The following is a 12475-nucleotide window of genomic DNA, read 5'->3' as shown; positions in this document are numbered from 1 at the left end:
CGTGGCCACGCCGTTTCCACCGTGTGGGAGGGTTCCCGTCTCCTCGTCCTCAGTGCTGGTCAGTCTCCACCTTGTTATTCCGCACTCACCACGGTGAGCGTTGACGTGTACATGATGACCAGTGACCTTGGGTAACTTCATGTGCTTGTTGGCTATTTCTAGATCTTTGGAGAAATGTCTATTCAAGTCCTTTGGCCATTGTTGAACTGGGTGGTTGCTCTTTCTAATGTTGAGTGGTAGGGGTTGCATTTTTTTCAACTACATAATGTTTTGATAAGTTAAAAATAACTCATAAATTACCAAAAAGGCTAACCACAATGTGAACTGAAAGTTCATGGAGAGTTAGCAGTAGAGGAAGTAGGAGGTGGGGCCTCGGAAGGCGGTCCCGGTGGGCCTGCTCCAGTCTGGCTTCCTGAAGTGTGAACTCTCATCTCTGCAGAAGGAGGGGCTGCACCCCAGGGAGCCCCATCCCCTGCAGGACTCCTGCTATATTAGTAACAGGAACACACGCCCAAAGGGGATCGAGACAATCAGGGCATTATGCTATTGCGACATTAACAGACCTCATTTTTACAGAAAAATTGTGCAGAAAGCACAGTTCCCATATACCCCTCTTCCCCCTGCCTCAGTTTCCCGTTATTCAGACCTTGCATTGGTGGAGTACGTTTGTTACAATTGAACCTACACTGACCGTCACAATCGCCCAGAGTCCGTAGTGTACGTTCAGTGGGTTTGGACAAACGTGTCATGACGCGTATGTCATTATGTGTCACACAGTGTCGTTCCTCTGCCCTAAACGCCCTCTGTGCTCCGCCTGTTCAACCCCCACCCCAATCCCTGATCTTGTCACTGTCCCCACAGTCCTGCCTTTCTCAGAATGTCACAGCGCTGGGATCACACAGTGTGAAGCCTTCTCCGACTGGCTCCTCTCACTCTGTCACATGCACCCAAGGTCTCTCCATGTCTCTTCCCTGAGAGCTCACTTCTGTTTAGTGCTGCATAATACTCCACTGTCTGCATGCACCAGTTTACTTGTCCCTCACCTACTGAAGGATGTCTTGGGGCTTCCAAGTGTTAGCAGTGATGAACACAGCTGCTGTAAATATGCCCGCAGGAGCCTGCTGCTAAGGGTTGGGCCCAGGAATCCTGGGCCTAGGGGTGCACTGACCATGTGGGACAACCTCAAAGTCCTCTGCACGTTCACAGCGTGCCCAGGCCCCTGAGGGCCCCTCAGCCAGGAAGGCTGGGCTCCAGCACCTGCCTCACCTCAAACTTTGGTCCCCTTGGTGATTGTCCCAACCCCACAGGCCTCAGTTTACCCTCCATAGAATGGAGATGTAACCAAGATCACCTACTGTAGCTGGTGGGGTTGAGGAGGGAGCAGGTGTGGGGGTGCTCTGTGTGAAGAGGGGTGCTCTGTGTGAAGGGGGGGTGCTCTACGTACAGGTAGGGGTAGGGGTGCTCTGTGTGAAAGTGGCCAGGTGCTTGCTAATGCTGCTCAGCCACCTGAACTCCCCAGGTCACAGGTTATCTTGACTGTCCTCATCCCTGGAACCGGGAGGTGGCTCTTTCTTCCCTTCCGCAGAGGGGAGGGTTGTCTTGGGGGGGGTCATTTAGTACAAGTGAGCTCTTTTTCCACCAGGCCTAACTTGTGGGCTAGAGGTGACATGTCAGCACCCACGAGCCCACTTTCTGCCTCTAGATTTGCCTGTTCTGAACATTTCACACACATAGAATCACACGGCCTGTGGCTTTTGCATTTGGCTTCTTTCACCTGGCATCGCGTTTGCGAGTTCGCCCACCTTGCAGGCGGCGTCAGCGTTTCTGACCCGTCTTTTGCACGGCACTTATTACTTTATGGCGCACTGTTATGTGACTGCTCGGTGTTGTTATCCGTGTCCCTAGAGGTGAATGCGTTAATAGGTGTAACCCTGACAGAGCCTAGGAAGCGTTAGGACAATTTGTTTTCGTTAAGGAGTCGTGCGCAGCCGCATTCACCGCAGTCTCCAGCCAGCCGGGCGTCTGCGGCGGGGAAGCCCCGCCCCGCCCTAAGCTCCGCCCAGACCACGCCTTAAAGGCGGCCGGCCCCGCCCCGCCCCGCCCCGCCCCCACTCCAAGCCCCGCCCGCCCGGACGTTTGTCCGCGCCCGGCCGCCGTCCGGCGGTGGAGCTCCGCTTCCGTCTTCGCCCACGTGGTCCGGCTGGGGTTCTGTCCACTGCGTCGTGAGTGGGGCCCGGTGGGGACGTGTCCCTCTGGTCCCCGCGGGGGTGGCCGGGGGCTCCCCGACTCCCGAGGGGAAGCCGGCCGGGCGAGGCGGGAGGACGAGGGGGGCCTGGGGAAGTCGGAGGTCAGCCTGGGGGTCAGGAGACGTCGGAGGTTAGCGCCGGCGGGGCTGGGACGTGGCGGGTCCCGGGCGGTCAGGGGTCCGGGGGCTCCGGCCGGGCGTCCCGGAGAGGTCAGGGGTCGGGCGCCTGCCCCGCCACGCCCGCCGTGCATGGGGGTCCCCAGGCTGCAGGCGGCGGCCGGGGCCCTGTGGCGAGCCTGCCGACCGTGGACGCCGCTCCTGGGACGGCGCCTCCTCGGGTAATGACCGCGCCCTGCCCCTGCCCTGGGCCCAGCTCGCGGGCGCACGGCCGAGCCCCGCGGCCCTCGGTGCCGACCCGCGCAGTGTCCCGGAGCTGGGCCCTGCCTCGTGCAAGCCCAGGGCCGGTCCACTCGGGGCAGCCCGGGGCGCGTGCCGCTCGCCGCCGCCCCGTGTCGCAGCCCCACGGCTTCTGTGCTGCTCACTCCGCCCCCTGTCTTTCCAGTCGGTCCCCCATGGCCGGGAACGCGAAGTCCCCCGCTCCCGTGGTGGCCAGGCCGGAGCAGGATAAGAAGGCGCGGTGTGGCCGGCAGGGCGGAGCCAGGGTCTGGGAGGAAACCGAGCCGCAGACCAAAAAGCTGAAGAGCTGCGAGGACGGGGAGCCACCCAGGAAGCCGCCCAAGCGGAAGGTCGTGTTGCTCATGGCCTATTCCGGGAAGGGCTACCATGGCATGCAGGTGAGCCCCCGCTTCTCTGGGGACGTGGCTGTGGCCCCCTGAGGGCCCTGGGATGATGGTTACCCGGTGAGGCCGCCTCAGGACACTGCAGAAAACCCGTATTTCCAAGTTGTCATGCGGGGCCCATCAAGGGAGGTGGAGATTCCAATTCAAACCGCTTTGACCCTGCTCCACCCACGGAGTACTGTGCCCCGGGCTCTCCCGTGTCTCCCAAAGTAGGTAAGGGTGCAGCTCTGCCACGGACCAGCCTTGTGGCCCTAGGCACGTGATGGAAGCGCTTGCTGCCTCGGTTTCCCCCCTCTTGAGATGGGGATCACAGCACCGATCTCTGGAGCACTGGTGCTGCCCCCTGAGCACGGCTGCAGACGCCCAGGACAGCCAGCTGTTAGTGCCTGGCAGACCCGTGGAGGTGGCTGGGTGAGCAGGCGCCCCTTAGGATTCTCCACCCAGCCCACCCATTGGATCCGTTCTGAAAGGCAGGAGGGTGTCGGTGCCTCCAAACGCACATAGACTCTCTTCTGTACCTCCTTGTAGTCAACTCTGAATGAAATCTCTGGAAGCCTGCCTCCCAGTAAAGACATTCACTGCTGTGTACAGAGTATTTAACTGACTGCAAGTTTAAGAAAAGGGTGCCTACCTAAGCTTGCCCAGTGTTACAGCTGTTACTGTGAATAGTAGTAGCAAGAAGATACTTCGAATCCTATTTTATTCAGTGTAGGTCGCACCCACGGGAAACTAAGTGCCTGCCCACTGGTAGATTGGGACAGTGGTTTGGAAAACATTGCTTCCTGTGACGTAGCCCTAAGTGTTCGTAGGCACAGACCCCTCCGCTGCTCCTTGTGGGTGACTGAATGCCGTTTGGAGGGTGGTTTTGATTACATGCGTCTTACTGTCTTAGGAAGCTTGAGGAAACATCCACCATCTTCTCTTTGCCTCAGTTTCCCTATCAGGGGTGGGCGTGGGGAGGGACAGCAGCTCCTGGGGTTGACAGAAGAACAGAGTGAGATTGCAGGTGTTGTTATCCCTGTTTGTTAATATTTGTTCCTGTCACTTGAGCCTTTGTGACTTTCTGCTGAGTGAAGGGACTGGAGCACGTTGCAGAAGGCTGTAGACTCGGGGAAGCGCTTCCCCACAGCGGTGAGTCTTGGCGCAGCACCTGCAGGCCTGTTGGAGACGCTTTCTTTGAGAGCGGTCAGGATGGTGACCTGATGTCATACGGTCCTGCAGGCCCAGGGTTATGTTTAGGGCAAGCTTACAGGGATAGTGTTACAGATGGTTCTGGAAGCAATGGGGGTCCTTCCCTGGCGTATATCAGGCCCAAGAGACTATACAGGAACCAACGAGTTTAGGAAAAGCCAGGGACGCCAAACCCAGCCCTGGCTGGCAGTGCTGAGAGGCCCCCTGCCCTTGGTGCTGTAGACAGATGGGTCTCCAGCAGCAGGAGGGTGCTGGCTCAGACCCTCAGGTGCGAGGAAACGACACCCACTGTTGGCTGTTTCGCCGACTGCCTGCGTGGGGATTTCTAGAGACCGTGGGTCCCCTCAGGTGACTTTCCTACTTCCCCTGGGGGGGGTGAACTGCAGGGTCTCCCCGTGGCCGCAGTGCAGTGCCGTGCTGTGGGTGTGGGCACAGCGCGCCTGCCCCTCCCTGGAGCAGCCTGGGCCCCGGCCCCCGACGTGTGGGTGGTGGCTGAGTGAGAGCCCACCTGCTCTCTCTTCCTCAGAGGAACGTTGGGTCCTCGCAGTTCAGGACCATTGAAGACGACCTGGTGTCAGCCCTGGTCCGGGCAGGCTGCGTTCCCGAAAGTCATGGCGAGGACATGAGGAAGATGTCCTTCCAGCGGTGCGCCCGCACAGACAAGGTGGGGACCTGCGCCCGCAGGCCTGGCCCTCCGTGTCACCGTCCTCGGCTGCCCTGTCCCTCCATCTCAGCGTCCTCTGACCTCGTCCCCTCCCTGTCACCGTCCTCGGCTGCCCTGTCCCTCCATCTCAGCATCCTCTGCTCTTGTCCCCTGCTTCTCATCGTCCTCTGACTGCCCTCGTTCCCTCCGTCTCAGGATCATAACGGTTGTGACCTAGATGGGTCACCTCTTCTTGCTCTGCCTCGCAGTTCCGTCCTCAGCTGCATTTTTTGTTTTCCCAAGTCACTGAGCGTCATTTGAGGTGGGACTTCATTTGCCATCTGCATGATGTCATGCGTTTGTCCCCTAGTTTGTGTTTTGCTAGGCGTTGAAGTCATACCATTTGAGAAGGAGCGCTGTGCTCACCCTCTTGGTATACAGAGCTTTATTGTCCTTGATTGTTCCCTTCAGATGCATTTCCAAACAGAACTCCTCCATGAAAAGACGTACCGTGAGGTGGTCCTTCTGTTTGAGACCGCCTCGCAGAGTGTGCTGCTCACAGAGCAGGGCTCAGTTGCCCTTCCCGCCCTGTGCTTCCTTTGCAGGGCGTGTCCGCAGCCGGCCAGGTTGTGTCCCTGAAGGTAAGGCTCATTGATGACATTTTAGCAAAGATCAACAGCCACCTGCCTTCTCACATCCGGATACTGGGTAAGCCTTGCACACTGGGCTGCACCTGGTGGCTCATCTTGCAGAAAGACTCAAAATTTCTTCTTTTACCAAACTTCTTGGGTGTGGAGTTAAGAAAACAGAGTTGTCTTAGCAGTTGGTAGAGTGGATGTGAGTCGGTGTTCCTGCCTCCCTCGCAAGGGACAGCCTTGGAAAGTCCTGAAATTGCAGCCCCTTGATGTTACACGTGCCTTATTTTAATGAAACACTGGATATGAAAGTCCAGGTTTGATCAAGTTAAAATAGTCAATGATTCCATTTTATAACAGGCCTGGTAACTAGGATTTTTACATCTGATTTTTTTAAAAAGAATGTAGTCTGACCCTCTCTGCCTATTCGGTGGTGGGTCTGTGCCGTTTATGTTTAGTGTGGTATTGGGATGGCTGCTGCACACCGTGCCATGTTTCTCTTTGTCCCTCCTGTTCTTTGTTCCCCATCTCTTTTTGCCTTCTTTGGATTAATTGATACTTTTTATAATTGCATTTGGTTATCTATCACCTTGGTTGCCTTGTTAGCTGCAACTCACTACGGATTTTAGTGATTGCTTTGGGGTTTACAGCAAGGGTTGGCAAACTTTTCTATAGAAAGCCAGATAGTGAAATATTTGGGGTTTTGTGGAACCATAGCTTATGATCTCTATTGCATGTTCTTCTTTTTTTTTTTTTTTTTAACCACTCTTCAGTGTCAACTCATGGACTGAATAAAAACGGCCATGGTTTTGGCCATTGCTTGCTAGTCCTGGGTTCAGGCACCCATCTCTAACCACCATCTACTTCAAGTGAAGTCACATGGCTTTGTGTGGAGTCTAAAAGTCACAACAGCGTAGTCCTGTCTCTCCCCTCTCGGCTTTGTGCTGTCCTGGGTGTGTATTTTACAAACCCCACACTAACTACATTGTTACTATTTTTCTTTAAGCAGCCATTTAACAGTTCCTAAACTACTTCTTAAAACTGAAGTAGAATTGGTGCATAATAAACCACATGTTTAAGTATACAGTTAGGAATATTGTGCATGTGTACAGCTGGGAAGCCATCCCAATTGAGACAGTGAACCTGTCACCTGCAGGAGATGGCACTCTCCCCATCCCTCCCCCCTCATTCCTCCAACGACCACTGATCCGCTTTCTGTCACTGTGGATTAGTGTGTACTTTTAGGGTTTGATATAAATGGAACCGCATAGCATGTACTCTTTTTGTCTGGCTTCTTCCACGGAGCCCAGTGAAAGATGCCTTCGTGGAGCTGAGCGCCCAGTCTGTGCCTTTTTATCGCTGTGTGCTCATTACACGGGCACCCACCAGTGGCTGATCCCTTTACCTGCTGAGGGGCCTGTGGGTGTTTCCAGCTTAGGGCTACTGCAGGGAAACATGCTGGAATGCCTGGCTGTAGGTCTTCAGCAGGATTCTTCACGGGAAGCCACTAACCCTAGTTGCTGGTCCCCTTGCCCACTTTGAGTTCATTTCTGGTGTAACAGGGTTGTTTTCATTATCCTGTGGTCTTCTTTTGCTGTGGGAGGGTAACTCCCTCCTTTCTAACCCTTCCGAGAATCAAGTCCCCGCAGATGCCATTCATGTCCATGGGAGTATTCTGGTGTCTTCCACAGACCCCTCCCAGTTCTGCTGAGGAACAGCACATCTCACACACGAGTGCTTGAGGAATTGGCACTGCTTCTGCCGTGGCCCGGTGACATGGCTGTCTGCCAGCACTTCCCATCAGTCCTGAACAACTAACGTCACGGGCACTGCAGACTTGGGATGCTCAGAGTTGATGAAACTGAAACTTTAACCCAAGACAAAAAAATAAAATGAAAATTACCCAAACCAAACATGGCACTGGAGACACAGGGACAGGGCACAGCGCAGCTGTGTGCCCACCATGCTGGCGTCCTGGTGCCCGTCGTGTGCCTGAGCAAGACGTGCATGTCTCCCCCTGGAGGGGCACGGCCCCAGTCGGCCCTCATACATGGGCCACCGAGTGGGGCTCTGAGTCACACGCCCCCTGACCTGGTGGACCTCTGGTAGGTGGTGCCTACGGGTCTCTGCGTGAGGAAACTGTCATCCCACTAATAGTTCTCGCTGTTCTTCCAGAGGTCTTCTATACAAATACAGGCATGCACATACGTTTCTGTTTTTCTTACAACAGTCAGGTATTTATTGAGCATGAGCGGGATATGTGGCGCTGAAGGCACTGGGCGTCTCGGAGGAGACCCGGCCTCAGCTCCCGCAGACCTGCTTCCTGGTCTGTTTCATCCTACGACTGTTCTAGAATATATTTGATCATTTTTCTGTCGCTGGACTTCTTGTTTCCTGCTGTTACGCATGCTGCTACCTCTACCCGTATCTGCAGGACTTCCAGCCGTAGGCTTGGGTCAGATTCACGCTGGCCCATGGTGGCGTCTAGTCCCTTCCCCGAGCTCAGCTGTAGAGAGATCTGCACGGCCCTTTCGGCCTCCTGGGTTCTTAACAAACGTGGGTTCTGCTGTGTTGGGCCGTCTTGCTCTGAGATGGAGGTTTAGGGTTTAGCGCACGCAGCCGGCTCGTGTCAAGAGCCGTGCGTGGGCTGAGATGCCTGGCCTCTGGCTGGTCTGGGCGCTTGTCTGAACCGTCTTTTGGCTCCTCCTCCCCCAGGACTGAAGCGGGTCACAGGTGGCTTCAACTCCAAGAAAAAGTGCGATGGGAGGACCTATTTCTACATGCTACCCACGTTCGCTTTTGCGCACAGGGACCATGACGTGCAGGACGAGACCTACCGGCTGAGCGCCGAGACGCTGCGGCAGGTCAACCAGCTGCTGGCTCGCTACAAGGGCACCCACAACTTTCACAACTTCACCTCGCAGAAGTGGCCCTGGGAGCCCAGCGCCCAGCGCTACATCCTGGACATGTTCTGCGAGGCGCCTTTCGAGCGGGACGCCATGGAGTTTGCGGTGATCAAGGTGAAGGGGCAGAGCTTCATGACGCACCAGATCAGGAAGATGGTGGGCCTGGTGGTGGCCATTGTCAAGGGCTATGCCCCCGAGGACGTGCTGGAGCGCAGCTGGGGGGAGGCGAAGGTGGACGTGCCCAAGGCGCCCGGGCTCGGCCTGGTCCTGGAGCGCGTGCACTTCGAGAGGTACAATCGGCGCTACGGCAACGACGGGCTGCACGAGCCGCTGGACTGGGCGCAGGAGGACGCGGCGGTCACTGCCTTCAAGGAGGAGCACATCTACCCTACGATCATCAACACCGAGCGCCGTGAGAGGTCCATGGCCCAGTGGCTGAGCACCCTGCCCATGCATGACTTCAGTGCCACTGCCCAGGCTGCAGCCGGTCCCGGTGCCAAGGTGGGGCTGGGGGCTGGGGCTGAGGGGCTAAGGGCCATGGGGCTGGGGGCCACAGGGCTGGGGGCTGGCCTAGGACCTTCTAGGAGCTTAGCTAAGCACTTACCCATATGTCGTCTGTGGCTGTGCTGCTAACCCACTACGTGCTGGGGTCATTGTACCTGACGTATAGATGAGCAGGCTGAGGCACAGAGAGGTACATCACTCCCCCAAGATCACACAGCAGTGGAGAGGAATAGGACTCGGGTGTGGACCGGGTGGCCGCTGACCCCAAATGCTACCTCTCACTTGCTCCCTACTCCCCATAGTGACCCGGGGCAAGGGACCCTCCAGGTGGCTGGTCTTTTCGTTTGTGACATGGAAGTGACTGTAGGGCATTCTTGGGCTGACACTGCTGGTCAGTTAGCACATGTGTGTCGTTAACCCCATTGCAGGGTGGGGTCCCATGAGGAGAGGTGGCTGTGAGGCTCAGTGTCAGGCATCCTTGCCCTCCTGGGATGCGCTGAATCCCGTGTCACAGCGGGGTCCTGGTCAGGTGGCTCTACTCACAAGCGTGCGGCCAGGCTCGCTGTGGGACCTACTGGGGACCCGGCTCCAAGTGTGGCTCATTCCTGGCTTCACCGCCAGCCGAATTTTAGAGGAACGTGCAGGGTTTGAGGCACTGCAGCTAAAAGCAGTCTGAAGTTGAAATTTTACTTCTGCATTCTTGACCTGGAAAGTTGGGAGATGTCCCCAAAGCCCACATGCTCTCGTGCTGGGCAGAGGGTGCTCAGAGGGTGACATCCCCACCAGGAGCTCTGGGAGGCGTCTGCCCATTGTCTGGGTATCTGGGGGAACACTTCTGCACACCTGGGGTTGTGAGCTCGTGCGTGCAGGTGTGAGCGCGGCAGGCATGTAGGTCCGATGGTGAGCGGCTGCCAGCGACCGGGGTGGGTGGAGACCAAACCGGGGCTCTTGTTCCGGCTGAAGGAACCACTGCAGCTCAGTGCCAGCCAGCTGGCCGCATTGGAGGAGGGGGCTGGTGTGGTCAGAGCTTACGTTTTTTCAAGAGAAACGCATTTCAGAATTTTATGTGAACTCTTCCAGTCTTTAAGTGTGGATGGTTACTAATTTTCCCAAGCACTGAGGCCAGATGGAGCCCGTGTGCAGGCTGGACCTGAGTTTTGAGTCCCACTAATGGAGGCTGCTGACCACTTGCCATCCCACTCCCTGCTGAGGGACCTGCACTGTCCAGCTTTGGGGGAGCCCAAGTTTATGTTCCCCTGAGATTTGGAGGAGCCCTGTAAAGACCCCTTTTTATCCCCAACTTCTGAATTTCCCCATTCCAGTCAGGTTCTTGAGCCAGTTGAGAGAGAGACAAGGCTTCAGGCCGAGAAGAAATGCCTTCATTCCCGACGGGGTGGGCTTGGAGGGCGGCTCAAAAGCGTGTGGCCAGGCACCACTGAGCCCAGCCATGGACAGTGCCTTGCATGCCTGGGCAGCGTGCTCCCCACAGCTGTTTCATCCGCTCTGCCTCTGCAGGTCCCCAGCCCCCAGGAAGGGGACGGACACAGCGACTGAGGCAGGGCCCCGTGGAGCGTCTTGGCCGTGGCTGTGACATGTGTGCCCGGAGCCGGCACTGCTGTTCTGTCCACGCTCTGAGCCTGGAGAGCCTGGAGAGCTGAGATGTGGCCTCGTTACCTCAGGACCTAAGACCCACGTCGTTCTGTTTCCCTCACAGGGAGAACCTGCTGCAATCTGTTTTCAGATCAGCGTGAACTCTGTCCACCTCAGCGTATAAAGACACTATTTTTTAAAGAAACGCTTTTCTTATTAAATAAGTACAGACTTTGCATAGTCACTCCTCCTTTTACCTGTTCCTTCGTCTTTCCCGTGTTCCTTTCTTTGAGAGCTGAAAGGAGCACTGTTTGCTGTGTTGGGACAGACCCAGCTCTGGGAGCCTTGGTGAATGGTGATCCGTGGGACGCGTGCGTTGTGGCTCTGGGGACTGAGGCTGGAGCACACTGTGTGGCCTGAGGCTCTTGTCAGGACTTGCCCTCAGGCCATCAGGATGGGGCTTAGCTGAGTGTAGTAAAGCCTGACAGGTGGTACGGACAAGGCCAGCATGGCAGGGGGGCCGGCATGGCGGGGGGTGGGGGGGTGGGCCGGCATGGCAGGGGGGCTGGCATGGCGGTCCCCGAGGCCTGGGAGGGCTCCTTTTCTCTGTCCAGCTGGCCCTCTTCAGCACCTGGTCTTCATCCTGGCCACATCCACCAGCACTGTCCACGTTCCAGGTGGGAGGACGGAGGGCTCAGAAGGGGCATGGTGTCAAAAATGTCCCTTAGTGAGCTCTTTAGGAAGACACACCAGCAGCTTCTTTCCCTCATTGGCCAGAGGCATGTTATGTGGTCATCTCGAGCTGCTTGGGAGGCTGGGAAATGCGTTTTATGAAGTGGCGCCCAGTTTTGCGTAGAACAGAGTGACCTCTTAGCAAAGAAGAGGGCATTGGGCAATTGGAAAGTCTGCAGAAGGCACGAGAGCATTTCAGGTGGGGAAGTGGTGTGTGTGTGTGCACGTGGGCTGTGAGCATGCATGGGTACATACAATGCATGCGTGCAGACACGTATGTACGTGACGTGAGCATGCATGAGTGGTGCATTATATGTGTGTGTGCATACCTGTGTGCATGTGATGTGTGCATACCCGTGTGTGTAGGTGATGTGTGAGTGTGCATGGGTACATGTGTGCCTGTGTGATGTGTGCACGTGTGTGCAATGGGGTTGGACACATACCTTCAAAGGGCTAAGTGTGTGGAGGACAGACGGGTGAGGTGAGGAGACGATTTAGGAGACTGGTGGTGACCTGAGGAGGAGATGTGGGGAGTGAGGGAGGTGTGCACATTGGGCAGAGGACAGTAGGACTGACAGCTGTGGGGGAACTGGGGCTGGGAGAGGACGGGACTTCAGGCTGACTTGGGCTTTGGGTTCGAGGAATTGATGAGCTGGGGCCATTGACACAGGGCGATCGGGAAAGGGATGGGTTTGGAGGAGAGAGATTGGAGATTGTTTTTAAATATGTTAATTTTACCTGTGATAGGGTTTTTTAAGTCACTTCCGAGGGCAGGAAGTAGCCTAATAACTGCTGGGACTGAGGGGTTTTCCCCATGAAAGGCTACATGGTCTTGGTTTGAGGGCCAGTCCAGTCACTGTACTAAACAATTCCCAGTTGGGACTCCAGTAATTAATGGGTGACCCATTTAAATCACCTTGGAGGACCCATGGGTATGTGACATTGTAAAATAGTGTATGTACTTGGAAAAATGATCAGAGTACAAAAAAGAGGCGTTGCCTTCCTGCCCTAATTCCCAGGATCTCTCAGAGGCTTAGCTTTTCCAGAGAGCTGTGTGCATGAGGGAGCACATGGGACCCTTCTCTTCATGTGGATGGTGGCTTACACTACACATTTAACTGGTGCCGTTCTCAACGAGGCAAGTCTTTGTGATCCCAGATCTGCATAGTTTTCACCGGTGGCCCCCGTGTAGGTGGCCCACACCACCCCACCTGCTGGGGACAAACAGT

At 56.1% G+C, this 12475-nt stretch overlaps 1 protein-coding gene across 2 annotated transcripts; it reads left to right on the top strand.

Annotated features, from left to right (window-relative positions):
* Window positions 1–2158: 2158 nt before the first annotated feature.
* Window positions 2159–10774, top strand: PUS1 (pseudouridine synthase 1). Of its 2 annotated transcripts, none has more exons than XM_081036702.1 (6): window positions 2159–2222; window positions 2808–3039; window positions 4763–4900; window positions 5485–5587; window positions 8230–8921; window positions 10440–10774. In XM_081036702.1, the coding sequence occupies exons 2-6, from the start codon at window positions 2818–2820 to the stop codon at window positions 10476–10478; spliced, it is 1194 nt and encodes a 397-aa protein (XP_080892828.1). In that variant the 5' UTR covers window positions 2159–2222; window positions 2808–2817; the 3' UTR covers window positions 10479–10774. The 2 variants fall into 2 exon arrangements, with proteins under 2 accessions (XP_080892828.1, XP_080892827.1); XM_081036701.1 differs by having other exon boundaries at window positions 2205–2583.
* The last annotated feature ends 1701 nt before the right edge of the window (window positions 10775–12475 follow it).

This window comes from Rhinolophus hipposideros, assembly GCF_964194185.1.
Source record: "Rhinolophus hipposideros genome assembly, chromosome: 24".
NCBI classification, from domain to species: Eukaryota; Metazoa; Chordata; class Mammalia; order Chiroptera; family Rhinolophidae; genus Rhinolophus; species Rhinolophus hipposideros.
Note: the sequence above shows the minus strand (reverse complement) of the source record. Positions and strands in the feature narration are given on the sequence as shown.

Excerpts from the sequence above, each read along its gene's own strand:
- PUS1 (XM_081036701.1), top strand. The coding sequence starts at position 2,495 with ATGGGGGTCCCCAGGCTGCAGGCGGCGGCCGGGGCCCTGTGGCGAGCC. Across the intron at positions 2,584-2,807 it reads CTGGGACGGCGCCTCCTCGG|TCGGTCCCCCATGGCCGGGA; the intron begins GTAATGACCGCG and ends CTGTCTTTCCAG. Across the intron at positions 4,901-5,484 it reads GGTGCGCCCGCACAGACAAG|GGCGTGTCCGCAGCCGGCCA; the intron begins GTGGGGACCTGC and ends CTTCCTTTGCAG.